The following is a 17,162-nucleotide window of genomic DNA, read 5'->3' as shown; positions in this document are numbered from 1 at the left end:
CGAGAGTGTCGTCGGGTCGATCGTGTAATTAATTAGAGCGCTGGAGAGAGGGGGCAGTTTGGAAAAGTGGGAAAAGGCTACACGTATATATACATATACACGCAGGTATATTTGTCGCAGTGCGCTCTTCGGGCAGAGTCGATGACGATTCCTGCTGATCTCACGAGTTTCCCAACTTTGCAACTCTGACGATAATTCATGCGTCGCGATAAACTGCCGTGCTCCACTCTTCCCTCCTTAATTCCTCCACGGAGATATTGCAACGCGTACGTTTCACGCTCCACATTCGATCAAATTGAACACTCGATTCTACTTCTCGGTTGATATTCGCACCTCGAGCAAAGTGATTCCTCGACTTGGCAAATTTCGACCGACGATAATTCTTGCATGTGCGACGATACAAATTGTTGTTGTGCTTTCCTATTCTCTCCTTTCAAATATTATCAAGCGGTTCGCAACCTCGCTGTACTCGACAAAATTAAACGCTCGATTCTGTTAATACTCGCCGCGCTTGATTTATACCTCAACGACAAAGTGACAAAAGCCAATGGCTGATCGATCGATTTGTAGACTGCGCGTATGGCTCGCTTGTCTCTTGGTTATACCACTTGCAAAGAAAATCCAGCAGTTTATCGAAGGTACGAGAGTGGAGAAGAATGTTTGCGAGAGAGTTTCTTAGCCTTTAAGAATGTTAATCGCCACGCGATAAGGCTGATTCCGACTGAAAGCTATATATATACATATGTGTATATACGTCACCTGGCGAGTTTCAAAGGATACTTCTCCGGCGTGAAAAGATGGCTGATTGTTGAACGGAAGAATCCTGATTTCCCGGGAGATCGACGTATCGGAGATGGAAATTATTTTCTCCTTATACCTATATACGTATATATACATATATAAGGTTGCTCGAATAATCCAACGTCGACGGAAAAGTTTGGTTCGTCCTCCGAGCGTCTCGAAAAGTGGAAAGGACTCGTCGGTGTTTTTATTTTATTTTTAAGAAAAAAGGGGAAGAAGAAAGCATTTATACGCCGTGACGTGTTGCGAAACAACTCCTTAATTTCTATTATCAATAATATGCTTGAATCGATGTTTAGAGTGACAGCTTGATTCAACCGCGGCAACTATAATTCTTTTCAAACCTTAAACGCTGCAAATTCCACTGCGTTTCCTTATTCCTGCGAGAAATATCTACTGCACGATTCGCATCGTGCTACAAACTATATACATTTGCTCCATTTTTCTAACGCAATCCTCCACACTTTTGCATCATTCACGCGCCTGACGAAAAATCGTTCGAGCGACCTGCAGATATATGCAGCTGCAGCAGTTTTTCTCAAAAGAATCTCCTATTGTGTGCGTCATATATGTGTACGCAGGTCATCAGTGAAATTATATAAAAGGTGTGATACGACGACGCGGCGAAGGTGTTTGAGCGAAAATTGTCGAAAAACTATATATATATATATAGAAATAAGGAGCTCAGTGAGTGTGTAAAATCGAGCAGCGTTCGAACGCTGTCGCATAATCCATTTCCTCTTGCTGATACGTAGGACTTGCTACCATGCAAATTGGCAGTAATTGAACAATAATGATCGTGCTTGGCATTCGCACCAAGGCTCGCGGAAAAAAGTCTAACGAGGATAAAGCGAACAATTAATTCATTCTCCTGCGTGCAAATTCAACTGCGACGAATTTCTTTCCTCTCTTTAACCATTCCTGAAATTGAATAGGAACCACGTTGATCTGTACCACTAGAGTTGAAAATCCTCCATGTATATATACAATATGTAATGTTACGAGGACGATATAAAAATGGGAATTGGCCAAAGTTTCGGTTTAATGATTCGTCGCGTTATTGGGGGAAGGTCCGGAAAAGGAATATTTTGTTGAAAAATGTATATAATATATGTTATTAAAGATGGAGGAGCATAAGGAATTTTATGTGAGTCGTAAAATTCCACTCGATTTAATGCGAGGCAAAGCGAGCGGTTAGAGAGGCGCGCGCGTGCACGGCAAGTAGAAAAGTAGAAGCGAACGAAAGAATGAGTCCTTTATGTGCAGTATTTTGCAATTTCTGCATGGAAGACTCGTGCCTTCGAATGCATCGAGAGATCGTCCTATGTACGAATTGAGACGACGGCTCTTATTGACGTATCGAGAATGGAGAGTCGTATAGAAAAAATTAGGTTAGGGATTTTCGTGCCTCCCACCAAGTCGGATATCGAAAAGTCTGAGTATTTCGAGACGACAACTCTACTATAATACTGTCGCCTGCAATTTTCCCCAGTGATAACAGTCAACGATTTCGGTAGCAATAGAGGGACATGGGTCCTCGAGGGTATATAAAAATAATAATCAAAACACAGGAAAATTCTTTTCTATTAACAAACGATGTATGGAAATATAAGTAGTCGAACAGTGGAACTAATCAATGTATCTGTGCACGATGGTTTCCTACAATTACTCGTCTATTCTACTCCTTCGATAATAGTATCCTGAGATACAGTATTTGTATAAATAGGTATTACAGTATCCTATCAGTGTGAAGTTAGCACCCTAAATTATAAAAAACGGGGAAAAAACCAAAGAGTTCTAGTAGCATCCGGAAAAGTTCTACACCAGTTCCTTGCTAGTTTTTAAAAAAAGTTCTGCAGATTCAAGTGGAAAAACTATGAAAAGATGATTTGGGATGCTAACTTGACACTGGTCAGTATCCTCCACGTAATGCAATTCTCTGTAAGGGGCTAATAATTTCGATAAAAAATGTTAGTGAAGCGGGGTCGTGCGGTAACGAAAGCAGCTTGGGTCGATTAGCGGTTGGAAGAAATTGTCATTTGGAGTTTGGAACAACGAAGCCAAGTCTCTGGCAGAGTGTGGCTTTGCATCGATAGTCGGAGCCTCGGTAAATTCACGAAAATCCTGCACGTAAAGACTATAATAATACATATAGCAGTCCCAAATAACCAATGACTATATCTATAATATATTCAGAAATAATCGTAAATCGATATCGGCTACAATTCACCGTTTTAATCGCGATTAGTTAAAATTCGATAGAATGCGATACACGAGTGATAAATTCTCGCCTATCCACAAATAATCCGGCCTATTTCCTCTTTGGGCTATTTAATTGGCAAATTGAACAGCTGGTCAAAGAAAACAATTAGTTATCGAGCTTCTCTAATTTTACAAATTTCGTCCTATCCGCAGTCGAGCCTAAAAATGTTAAATCTCGGATCCATGCAGTTTAGATGGTAAAAGCGAAGAAGAAGCAGAAGGCTCAAGGTACACTATTTATTATTCATCGAGAGCCGATGTCCCTGGACGATCTATTTTCCGCACAAGACTGCAGCACGAGCGAATTCTATTTTGCCAAAGTTCCATGCATATACCCGTCTTTATGGAGAATTTATGCAGCGATCTCGAGCGAGACGGAGGCGCGCGAGGCGAGTGCGAGAAATTCGGCAGCAGCATCGGCTGGTGTGTAATGCGAGAATCATCGCACATTGCAGCAGAGGAGAGTCCACTTGGATCGCTTCCAGATTCCACCTAAGCGAGTTGCGCCGCGCGCGCACTAGTCGAGTCGATGGTCGACGAACTCGCTCTCGAGTCGAGGAGGAGTGAGTGACGAATTTACCAACGGGAGGGGGAGGGGGATACTGCACAAAGCCTCGTCTCGTGCCTGAAAACCTAAAAATGGCCAAGTTCGTCGAAGCTTTGAAATAAGAATCTGTCGCCTCTTATATATGTATATGCACGTGCTGGACGGAGCGCGACAAAGAGGAAGGAGGACGGAAGGAATTATGCATGCCAAAGTAAAATAAGTTATATAGCGAGGATAACGCGATTAAGGCATTGAATCAGTGTATGAAAGGACTCGTTGTGCCAGAGCAAAGTTTCTCTCAAGAGAGCCCCTGTTATTCATAATGACGCTAACTCGATAGAATTTTGCAGCGACAAGCAAGCCGAATAATTCATATATATATATATATATACGTACGCGTCGCGCGCGTCTCGAATATTGCGTTTCGGGAAAATTCCTCTGATAAACGATAAGAGAAAATAACGTTGGCTCGCTGCTTCCTCCAATTATCCTGCATGGAGCGAGTCATCGCTCGTTGAAGGAACGAAAGAGAAATTTTCGGGGGGGGGAAGTTGCGACAGATTGGGATATAGCAAATTGTGCGCGAGCGAGAAGGCTATCGCACGCGCGCGCGCGCGCGCTGTGCAGGGAGCAAACTCAGCAGCGACCTTATTGAATTTATCGTCCGATCCGGGGGGCTGTGCATCACAGTTGGATTGAGAACGATCGACCTTCCGCGACGCGAGAAGCCCCGCAACAACTCTCTATACAAACGAATCTTATATTATGCCAACTACCGATGCGAACAATTAATTTACAGAGCCCGCGAAAGGGCTTATTAAACACGCGCCTTTCTCAACTTCTCCTTTCCTGCACTGCAACCAAGTATCTCCCTTTGAGACAAATTATTCTTACAATTTGTAAATCATCGACAATTGTTTTCTGCCAGCTGATTATCGATGATCAACGGTGCGCTTCTTGTTCCTCCAACTTTCGCACGTAAACAATTGATTAAAAGTGTATACGTGTAGGAGGAGAATATTATACAATTTTCGTTTGTTTATGCGCGCCATTGTAAAAGTATTGACTCATTCCTTTTTTTTTTAACAAACATGCGGAGAAAATCTAATCCCACGCAAATATCGTGCAATCCGCGCGCGAACATCCTCGCGATACAAGGTTTTTTCTGCTTACTCCGGAGATGAAAAATTCTTGTCTTTTATATCCCACTGCCATATTTTGATAAACATCCTCTTTGCACGAACCTATTTTTATGCAGAAAAGTGCGTAAGGTAAATAATATAAATGGCAAGTTTGAGAAAAATGTGAAATTTTCATCTCCTCTTTTGACTTTATGAATAAGGCGAAGGAGGGCAAGTGTGCAGCAGTTGACAACTTATTTCTGAGTCACGCGTCTCGCTCGCGACGATTTAAGAAAAGTCGTTTGAGGAAGACGTGCTCAAAGTTTTCATTAAGATGAGAGAGTAACGAGATTATTGAAGCTGACAGTGATTTTCACAGTTATTCCTGTCGATTAAAGGGGACACCTCTGCATGGTCTCTTCATCAAATTTTATTATTATTATATTTTCGTTTTTACGATAATAAATTCATGCCATCCTCGTACCGCAATACCAGAGTTACGAGACGGAAAGTTTTGCTCATATAAAAATGCTCCTCGTCATATTTATCGCATTGCAGAGACCTTTGAGTGTATAGTAAAATTTAATTGACTATATATGTACAATCGCGAACGGAAGGACAAAGGTAAGCTTCGTATAGTCGTGTTCTCGTATAACGCGTAAATACAGAAAAAGTTGAATTTGCACACAAGAACGCGCCGTCGAGAGTCGTTGTTTTATTCTTAGGTATATATATATATATATATATATATATCGGTGCGATAGAATACCCTTGCGATATGAATATGTATTGCGCGATTAGAGTAAATGGAAAGCGACTTTTGACACGTTGCATCGCTATGTTTGCATCCACCCAAAGTGCATATAACTAAATACAAGTAAACAATGTAAACTTTTCGCTCAAATTTTCACAAGTTAACATCCCAAAACCATATGCTAATATTTATCAATAAAAAACAATTAACTTTTCAACTCGTTCCACCCTTAACTATATACAAATGAGTAATAGCGAGAAAAAAGAAGAAAATAATTTTTGCCAAATTCCGATGAATAATATTCAAAATTATCCATTTAAAATATTTCATAAAAAATTCCAATAACATTTTTAATATATTTCACATTAATTCTTTGTTTCACGTGCATATTTAACCTTGAAGAAAGCTATACTCGCGTCGCAACATATAAACGTTATTAAGAGAGGGGGAGAGAGAGACATACAGCAGGTTCGACGAGTGGCACAAAGATATTCGTAGAATCGGTGTTTCGGAGTACACACACACACATACACACACACATTGTGGAAAGGAGGGCAAAGCATGGGGAGAAATGGTCGCTCGGGTGCACCATTACTGTTCAATTACTCGAGATCGAGCCAACTCGCTAATTGCTGGCCCTAACTCTCCGTCCACTTCCACTTTGCACTTTTTCAATATAATCCACGTTGAAAAATTCAAACGCGAGAGAAGATTCCTCCCCGCGCATGTGGTATACGTGCGCAAAAGACGATCGCACCTCCGAGAATGAGGTAGAGAAAAAATGTAGCGTGTTGACGAAGGCGAGTCGCTGTTCGGTGGAATCGAGCGGAGCACGATCGAATCAGGATGAAATAATTGTTGAAATAATGGAGGAGAGTTAATGTTTGTCGAGCAGTGATCGAACGAGGACGAGTACGTAACGAGGCGAGTGCAGTAATTAATAATGGCTCGCTGCTGGCGAGCATTTCGCAGATTATGTAGGTCGAACGCCGGTAATTCGGCCACGGTGCAGCTTCAACTATCCACGAAACGTCATCAAAGTTTTCCACCGAGAGGCCGCATTCGGCTGAATTCAGCCGGATACTTATATAAACGCGGAGAAGCTGGACACAAGGTCCATTTGCCACGCACGAAAATTGACTCGGCCAACGGAACGCGAACCATCTTCATTTTTATGCAAAAATTTCGAAATATGAAAACCTTAAAAAATTATTCGCCGGAGCCATTAAACAAGTTTCGATGTTTGCGTGTAAGGGAGATTTTCGAGAAGAAGTCGTATAATAAATAAGGATAGAGCACGCTATATATATATATATATATATATAGGTTTACACTTGGAAAAACCTTGGAGACTCTTGTTATTTCGGCTTTCTTGGTATAAAGCAACGGCGCAGCATTTCTCTCTTGTTCGGTGCTCGGTGCACTCCCATGCTGCACGGTGGGGAATAAGAAGCGAGCTTTATTTTTCCTCAAACCGGAAGTTTCATGGTCAATATATTTGTCGGACCGCTAAACGCGTGATTCTCACTTTAGCAGGATTAAGGTCCTGCTGGGAAGCGTGGCTCTGCATTACCCAACCTCAACTTACCTATCGCTCTCCGTTATTTTCTCCTCGCGCCAGTGAAATGCGACGTACAGGACGCAAGCAAACCGCCGCCGCGAATAAACCGAAAGAGAAGGAAAAGTTTCTACTTTACTTATATTCCTCCTGACGCCCGTGTGTGTGTGTACTCGTCCATTTCGTAATTTAACAACTTTCCTAACACACACGCATACCCTTGCTTTGCGCAAATCCTACACATTGAATAAGGAATGGTTTCTTTGAAAGAAAAAGGCGTGGAACATTTTCAGGGTAAATATATCGTGGAAATTGTAGGTAAAGAGGTCATTGACCCCATTTACGATGGTGGTACGGATTCCAATAGGACTCGATTAACGCTCAACGTACCGAGGATTTCTCAAACGAGTGCATTTACATTTAAAAATGGTAATTGGCGACCGCCAAATGGTAGCTTTAGCGTCAACAAAACGCAGAGGTAATATTAGAGATTTTCATTGTGTACTTGGAACAGTCCTGCTCAGCTGCCGCATATACAACACGTTTTATTTAAAAATATAAACTACATATTCTTATTTGCAATAAAGGTTCAATCGTCGATAAAAAGGACATGTAAATACAAAAATGTGAACGATTTCAAGGAAAACCAATATAAAACTAACGTGCTTATATTTTCACGCGTGGTCCTAAATTATATACGCTTACGTTTATTAGGTCCTGAAGGTCCTTTTGTCTGGTGGTTGGCATCGCTCTAAGAAGAGAGGAGCGCAAAGACAGAAACCGAAGAGTGGAGTCGACCGAGTGTATTGAAATGAATGGGATGGCACGAGAGTACGTAGGTGGAAAAAGGAAGCATATATATATATATAGATGCAAGTTATAAAGGATAAAGTGAAGCGTGGCCAAGTTTTTGCTCGAGTGGAGAAAGTTTAATGCATGCGCATTTCACTGAGGGAGGAATGAAAGGGTCGAGGATGAAAAGAAGCGGAAAATCGCCAGACTTCTTACCGATTGTGCAATGAAACTAGAAGCAGAGGCTGCTGAAAGACCCTGACTAAACGAGCCAGCCATGTGAAATATGATTCTCCCCTGACACTCGCCCCACCAAGCCGCCCCGCCTTACACCATATATACACACGCAACGTAAATACTCGTCTCTAATGACCAGCGATAAGTGGCGTACGTCTATACCATATATATACACGACGTATTATTCATCGTGTATATATATATATATATATAACGTGTTTTCGATGGATTTAATCGATGAAACAGGAATAATTTCAACTATAAACCATTGAAAAGCGTCGGACAAATTGAAAAATAATATAATTGTTTCTTCCACGAGTTCCGATCGATCGAACAACGCTGCTGCAACGGTCGAGAAGAAGAAGAATAAAAATTCAAAAGCAGTTTTTCTAAACTCAGAAAAGATAAAGAGAGAGAGAGAGAGAGAGAGGGCGATACCAATCTGACAAATATACATGCAAATGAGCTTGCTCTATTGAATTTCGGATTTTCCGGTAAAAAGATAAGAGAGCGAGATATGATTGATATATATGTATGTACCTTTGAATCATCGGTAAAGATACTCTCTTTCTTTTAACACGTGACATATCGATCGAAGGGAAGAGCAGTCGAGAAAGGAAGATTCTGGAACAAGAAAAATGCAGCAGCTTTTCTTCTCGATACTGAAAATGCGTGACCTCGAGCTGGAAAAACTGCAGTGGCAACCCCTAACGCGTATCTATGAGGAAGCTCGGCGGATCCTCAGGGTAAAATGGCCATCCCCGTCCCTTCGCTCTTCTTTTGCTCCTCTAACGAAGATAAGAGAAAGTGTACTGGTGCAGCTGGAAAGCGCGATATTTATTCCTCTGCCGCCGTGCGCCGCCGCATCTGCAGGGACGGAGGAGGACGCCGGGGAATCCGCTCGAGGCTTATTTTCAAAATACCACGAGTTATTCTCCCTGCTTGCACTCCCTGCGCGATAAATATCCTTCCCGAAGGACGACCAAGGACACTCCGCGTCGCGACCAACACACCACTTTATTGCGAGTAATATACGCGCGTCTCGATATAGGACGCTCCACGACCGTCAAACCTTTTTCGAAAGGATAAGGACGAAAACATTTGAATATCGAAAAAGCGTCATAGAATTATTATTTAAAACGACGGGTTTTACGAGCGCGAATCTTGCAACGAGGAGAGGAGAGTTTTCCTACATTTGGTGTTGAAAACGAGCAGCGCTTGCTTGGCACGGAATCCTCCTGCGTTTATTGCCGCGAATTTTTCAACTTTTTCTCCACATTGCAGTTTTTCGAGTGGCTTCTCGAGTGGCGGCAGGCAGACGCTTATTCGCTTGCGCCACACAACCTGCACTCTCTCTCTCTCTCTCTCTCTCTCTCTTTGTGCCCGCTCGATCGTCCTCATATATATATATATATATATAAACGTACATGCATACATACAGAGAAATGCCAATAACCGTGAAATAGAAAAAGAATAACGCTGGAATTTGAACCTTTTCGAGTATGCCTATATATATATGCGTATAGATATACGCGCGCGGATGACGAATAAGCTTGTAATTCGAGTCCATTTTGGCACGCAATATCCATAGCATTTGCATAACATTGATTATTTAATTGTGGAAAAACTATGGTTGATCCGAATGTGTGCATGGCCCGATCGAAGAGAGAAAGCAAATTTTAAGGAATTTCGGGTGAAGCTTCGATTGCGATAAGGATCGGTATAAAGGACGAGTGACAGAACGCGCGAGGCTCGTCGCTGCATGGTTCGAGTGGAAAAAGGACACGGTATAGCTCGCTTAGCTCCAACGTACATACGGCAAAGACTGTTCGACGCGCTCGCTTACGCACTCGTGACAAAAAAAGCAACGAGCACCGGAAACAAAAGCCTCCGCCAACGGTTCCGTACATCAAACATCGCTCTCCATTCGCGTCCGTCGCTATAAATAGTAATTGGAGAAAAAAAATCTATGCTACCATCCAACGCAATTTATTTATATTTTAAAATGGACAATGTATAATTATTTTACTTTTCAATGATGATTACAGGAAATGCATCGAGCTGTGCAAGAAAACGTATAGCAATGACGTAAGGCGAAGCTTGAATTTTTAACACGTTCGCTTTTATACAGAGTGTGGATTTAACAATATTTTTATCTTTGTGACTTTAAAAGAGATATGAATTTTATTTTTAGCATATTTCCAAAACTCCTTTTTTTTCTAATGCATCAAGAGAGGTTCTACATAAAAAATTGATACTAGTCACAGTTACAAAGATATATGAAGGAATTTTTATGTTCTGTACAAATGTCTGAGACTTAAAAGTCGCAATAAAGAATTTTCCGGGGTTAATCGAGACGAAGAGGATGACCAAGCCATAAAAAGGATATTTCTGTAAATTGTCTGTGCGGAGACGAGAGAGGTAAATTTTCGTTTGTAAAATTCCCAAGGAAAGTTACAGGTCGCTTTAGGGAAATCAGTGGATATCGCGGCGGAAAATTTGTAGAGCATGAAGCTGTCCGAGAGTAATCGATCTTGGGTTCGATTACACCTCTTTTCGACAGAGAGAGAGAAGAAGGAGACCTCGGAACGAGGTTGCCGTCGTTTGCATAATTATGAGCTTTTTCTAGCAGTCCATGCAAGCCGCCATTAGAGTCCCACTGAAACTCTGCTACACTTTTTTTATCGCGAAAAAAACTTGCTTATAACCAATCTCTTCCGAGCTCCAAGAAAAAACCTCTCGAAAATTTCAACAGTCTTTCCATTTTCCCAACAATTTTTTCTTCTTGCGAATCAGCATCTTTGACTTCGTAATAAAATATCCTTCTCTATTTAATATAGTATTATACATATATATGTATAAATGAAAAGCGTGAAACCAAATTTACCGGAGAAGATAATCTATTTGAGTTACAACTGTATACATAACGAGTACATCGAATAGTATTAAACAATAAGAAAATAAAAGGTAATCCTTGGAAAATCCTGTAAAATTCTGAGGAAGGAAGAAATATCATGAACGCGCGAGTTTGATGAAAAAGCTGATAAAACATGAAGAGGAATTTGTATCGATGACGAATCTTCCGAAGGAGATAATCTTTTGTGCCTTGAGGTAGCATCCTTATTTCAGCGAGCCAACGCTAATAAATTTCATCCCAACGCTGTCCTAAATATGAGACCCAATTTTCAACGAATCACCGGAGCTCCTGTCCAATAAATTTTATTACACTCTGGAAAATAATTAAAGATAAAAGGAGGGGAGCAAGAAGAAGAGAGGAGAGGATTAGTGAGTATAATGAAACTCCAAACACACACATATATATATATGTATACCCAAGACCCATTGGTTCCCTCCAATAATAATGAAGCATATTCGGGGCACATATAGAAATTTCACGAGCGTTGCATTGCATAAAAAGAACAATTCAATTTGGAGAAAAACCGGAAGCTTTTCTTTATTAAACTCTATGTATGTATATTTATATATAGCGTACTCGAGTAATTCTTTATCTATGGAAAGAAGGAATGAATGGAAGGCATTGTTCGCCACACACCAAAGCGTTTAGACGTTTCTTTTTCTTTTTTCCATCCATTCCAAAGAGAACATATGGCTGGTTTTGCGCGTAGCGAGGAGAATATCAACCAAGCAAAACGCGGAAGCATACACATACACATATATATATATATAGAGAGAGAGAGAGAGCAGCAGCAGCAGCAGAGATACACAGATCGGTGGTTTTATTTCGCATGGAACGGCACACGTACATATATGACACGTAACAATTATCGAGTCCCTCCCTTTACGGTGCAGCACGCGTGCCTATATATACATATATATGTGTGTGTATCGTTCTCTCTCACTCCCACACAACTCTGCTTGCCACGTGCATTATTAGCGTAACAAACATATAGAAACGCGTATATCGCATGTGATCGACCATTTCGTGGCGCAATTAACTGAGAATAATCGCTCGTGACAGCCTCGCAATCGTTTCTTTTGCGATAACTCGTTTAGCCGAGCGTATTTACCGTAGCTAAACAGCAATAATTTCCCATAAAAATGCCGAGCCTCGTCCTTCGTTCGTAGCTCGCTGATTTAACCGAGCTTATCACTGATAAAATGACAAAAGTACTTTTCGCTAAATAACGCAGATTTACATATACAGCTAGGAATCCAAACACAAATCTCTAAACTGTCGCTCCTATATACAGAGTATCCCACGAACGATGGCCATGCCTATACCATCGGATAGGGGACAAAAATCTAAGTAAAAAATTCTTAAAAACTTTTTTGCTAGCACCTTTAGTTAAAAAGTTATTTGCAATTAAAGATTATCGATTAAAGTAGTAGCCTTTCTTAAAGAGAAAGATTGTTTTGGTCGCGCATTATAAGGTCAGAAAGAGATTCTGTGAATTAGAATACTAAGAAAAATATAAAGCCAAACATCCATTTGAGCCTATTCAAGTGGTGTGTTTATGTTTTGATCGTTTTTATGGCGCTCGTACTCGAAACTGCCGATCGGCCTTAAACCACTACAATAGTCTCAAGTGGATGTTTGGCTTTGTGTTTTTCTTAGTATTTTAATTCACAGAATCTTTCTGGCCTTATATATGCGCGACCAAAACAATCATCCTCTTTAAGAAAGGAGCTACTAGTGATCGAGAATCTTTAATTGCAAATAACTTTTTAACCAAGAGTGCTAGAAGAAAAGTTTTTATAGCTTTTTTATTTAGATTTATGTCCCCTATCCGATGGTATTGTCATGGCAATCGTTCGTGGGACACCCTATATATGTAGTATTACAAAATTGCAATAATAATTTAGAAAATCTTTAAAGAAAACAGTGCAGAGGATAACCTCGAGAAGGATTATATTTTTCATAATAGATTTTATTCAACACTGATAAAAGTAACACCAAGAAAGGCGAATAGCGTCTCTGTTAAAAAAGAATAAAAACTTGTGTAAATTTTGATGCAGCTGTGGGGTAGGTGTAGGTAGGTGCAGGTTAAGGTTGGTAAAACGCCAAGCTTTCCTTGGGGGACTGTCGAGAGTCTAGTAAATTATTCGGCGTGGCTACAAAGCCGAAGAAAGAAGCAAACGCGAATGGCCTACTATCTTCCCCTAATTATATCCATTTTGTAACGCATCCTATAAAGCAGAAAAATTCCGGGGCTTCTGAATTTGCAGGAATATCGCGTTATCTCGGCTCAACGAGGGACTCGAAAGCCCAGAGTCTTTTGCTTCGATTTAATTCCTCCTCACGTATATATATATATATATATATATATATATTATTCGATAAAAATCATGTGACGATTATTCTATATACATGAAGTGGAATAAAGGAAAGAAAGGTTTGAGAAATTAGCGATTAGTCGCTCGTTCTCCGCATTGGTGGAGGAGCTACTTTCGGGACAAAACGGGAGAGATGCGAGGAAGGAGAGAGAGAGAGAGAGAGAGAGAGAACCAGTGACGACTGTATCGATTTTCCAGGTCATTTCTGACGCAGCGTTGTGATGCTTGACGGTTACACGCGGCAAATTTTCGCAAAAATTCTGCCATTTCCTCAATTATATTGTTCTCAAGCTTCTTTCGACTTTTCTTCAAGTTTGTTACGCTCGATATAAAACAAATTGTCTACTAGATATCTCAGTAATAACGATAGACCGAATAAGCTCTTTTATTTTTTATGTTTATTATGTTATTGAAGCAAGAGAGTGTATATATAGTGTGCTCGTTCGACCCTTAAAAATCATGATTCGACGTTTTAACGACGCTCTCTAACGTAAAAGCGCCGCTGTCGCTCTATTACGAGTTATATATATATGTATAAGTGTTACCTGGATGTGCCTTATCTAGGATCTGATAAGACTACGAGCATCGGGAAAGATGCACAAAAAAGACCAAAAGTTCAATGTTCTTCAAAGTAACTCGTTGCTAAAAACATTTTCTTGTACATACTTCTTGGAAAGGTTAATAAACTAATACTATTTCTAAATTCATGCTATTTATTATACTTTTTCATATATTTATTTAACGAGAGATAAAATTGTGCGGATTATTTTGTCACTGCAAAATGAATTAATTACTGCGACTGTACTAAAGTAGTAGTGGTTACTGAAAATTAACGATATAATGATTTAACTCTGAAAAATAGGTGCTTTAATGAAACATAAAATAGTTATGGATAATACAATTTAAAAGTATTTCATATAATTTGAAGATAATAGAATTTTACTAGAGCAAGTATCATGTAAGTACACTGTGAAAAATTTAATCGTTTCATCTTGTTGTATAGTGTAATAGGAGAGAATCTTATACTTTGGAATATTTACTATTTTTTCTTAAATCAAAAGAGACTCAGAGACAAAAAAAAATTAGTCACTGAAATTTGCAAAGCGAGTAGTTTATGCACACAATGTGAATACATCACAGAACGTTCAACTATTTTCTGTAAGTTACAACAACGACAAATTGAAGAAAAATTTGTTCCAGGATACAATAAGACTCTTCCCTAATGTGCCAATTTGACAGGGTGAAGTGTATTGCATATATTTGAGATAGGCTGACATATAAATTTCTACATTAATAAAAGGAATTTGCACGATATTACTGATGGGAGTCAGCAATTTGACAAATTTCCATGCACAGACGTTATCCACGTGTAAGATGCGCGGCGCGATGGCGGTGACGATCGTGTGCGACACTACACCCCACTATCTCGAATATTGACACCCGCGAAAGAAATGATTCTTTTCGACCGGCACTATAAACGCGCACACGGCACACTGTTCACTGAAATTTCCAAGGTACGCGGGAGGGTCGCGGGGCACAAACACAGCACACGCGCGCCGGGCACTCACGTTTTTCACGATTTTTCCATGATTTCACTGTATTTTGGGATAATTTTTTGATTTAGAACGTGTAGAGAAGCACGAATTTTGGCGAAATCAATGGTATGAAAAGCGAGGAAAGCGCAGCGGGCCGCGCGAAAAGTGAACAAGTCCCGGTCGGCCCCGGTCGCGGTTGGTAAATTCGAAAAACCGTCGCAACGTCGAATTCGAAAATAAAAAGAAAAATGGCGGTGGATCGCCGGGTGGGGAGAGAACCTGCTCGCAGCTCGGGCAAATGCGAAAATGGGATAGAAATTGGTGACTCCCGGGCCAGTAATAACGTGCAAATTCTTTTTATTAATGTAGAAATTTATATGGCAACCGATCCTAAGTGTTTTAATATCATACAACACAATTTTCCAAATTAAAATTATAGCTGATTGAATAATAATTTGAGTTTCACATTTTTTAACATTTGAACGGTCATACCGAAAGAAATGCATTGAGATAGACAAGAATATAATGAATGATTCTGTGAACTAGTGTATTTCAAAATCATTGGAGTAACATATGCGGCAAAAAGATTCGTGTATATTTTCGATAATTTTTCCATTCATGCAAGAAGGAAATAAAATGTGTGCCATTTTGGGCCGAAACGGATTGAGGTCAGTGACGTCACTGTATAGACTGCTTGCACGTACCAAAATAAACACAGAATAGCAATCGTCATTTGTTTATGTTCAAAGATGAAGATTGAAAAAATTTCATGTTGATTTCCTTGAAGCTAAACGGCGTGATTTGATTACATGGCAGGTTTTGACCCTCGCACTATCAGCATATTGTACATTTAAAATAAAACATTTTACACTCATCAAAAATAATATACTTACACGTGTACCCCTTAGATTTATCTTATTATATTAACCAAGCATTTTTTATTATATATATACGTTAAACGAACGATGAATGCTTGTGAGAAAAAATAAAAAGAGAATATAAAAATGCAAAATATATAGCTATAATAAGATTTACGTCTGCAACTAAAATATTCACCGCAAATAAACAGCAATTGTTATTAATAAATAAATGATAGAAAACTTGACTAAATTATCTTGTCTCTTAAAGCATAGTCCAAAATTAATTTAAACTTTACTGCATTTTTATAGTTGGAAGTACTGTAGAGAAATAATATAATAATAAGATTGTTGATAGAATATATATTTGGTAGGGAGTTGAGACTATAACATTTCAAGTTGCTATTTGTATTTTTCTCTCGGCTTATGCGAAAAGAAAGCCTTATATAAGTGATACTGCTCTATGAAGGAAAGGAGAAAGTTTGAGAAAGGTATATTAATAGGTCGTACTTGAGTATATAAGGGACACACAGTGATCCAGTGGATGATGGATATTCGAGTAGAAAAGCTCATCAAGCCGAGAGAGAGAGAGAGTGTGTCGGCACGATCAAGTAGAAGCGCCCACGTTGCCTGGCGCTAATTAATTTTGGCACTCGAGCATCATCCCGATATCATCCGCTATCGCGCTATTCTTCATCGGCGTTATCCACTATATACAGGCTGAGGAACGTGAACGAGCTCTAACCCCCCTCCACAGTAGCAAAATGCTCGGCTCACGAGGAGCGTCCTCGAACAGCCGATAATACGTAATCCTCTCTCGCGATAAGAGTCCCTTCGAGAAAATCAGATAAAACCACTCACCGTTCGATCTTGTCCATCGTAGTTGGATGCTGAAGGATGGTCTGATGTCCAGACATCTCCACGACGCATTGTGTACCGAGTTCCTTCTCTGAAATCATTTCGTGATCTTATTAAACGCTGCGCTTGAAAAGTTTTTAACGTTTTATCGAAACGCACAAAAAATACTAGCTTTACTATTTTCCAGAGTTTATGACTTATCTCGTAGCAACAAGCATTTTTTTTTCTATTTAATTACAGTTTGTTGAAGGGTTAAACAGAGGTAAGCTCTGTTAAGAAAATTAGTCTGGCTTTTCTCTAATTTTACCATTCATCGCAAAATTAGTTATTCGGGCAATTTATAACTGATTATCTCAGTCGGGGAAAAGCTTCGTTTCAAGCCGATAGTTCCTCAAAGACGTTTCATGCCATTTTAAGGGCGAACTGAGATAACTTTTGCTCTAAAACTGCTCGTTCGATGAATTTGCTGTTCTTTTTTTTGTTTTTTTTTTCAATAATAACGAGCTGTATTATCGCAGTAGCAAGGAGGGGGGGGTTAAATTGAC

The 17,162-nt window shown here is 39.8% G+C and overlaps 1 protein-coding gene across 5 annotated transcripts in view; it reads right to left on the bottom strand.

Moving 5' to 3' along the window:
- The window catches only part of Khc-73 (Kinesin heavy chain 73), a 60,936-nt gene that overhangs the window by 34,046 nt on the left and 9,728 nt on the right, over positions 1-17,162 (bottom strand). For all 5 annotated transcript variants that reach the window (XM_066744899.1, XM_066744902.1, XM_066744901.1 and 2 more), the window contains exon 2: positions 16,621-16,708. In XM_066744899.1, the coding sequence (XP_066600996.1) occupies positions 16,621-16,708 (88 nt within the window). The remainder of the gene's footprint in view (positions 1-16,620; positions 16,709-17,162) is intronic.

The sequence above is a fragment of the Prorops nasuta genome, unplaced genomic scaffold, assembly GCF_024137725.1.
Source record: "Prorops nasuta isolate Cenicafe-Biocafe unplaced genomic scaffold, Cenicafe_Pnas_1.2 PNAS00053, whole genome shotgun sequence".
Lineage (NCBI taxonomy): Eukaryota > Metazoa > Arthropoda > Insecta > Hymenoptera > Bethylidae > Prorops > Prorops nasuta.
Note: the sequence above shows the minus strand (reverse complement) of the source record. Positions and strands in the feature narration are given on the sequence as shown.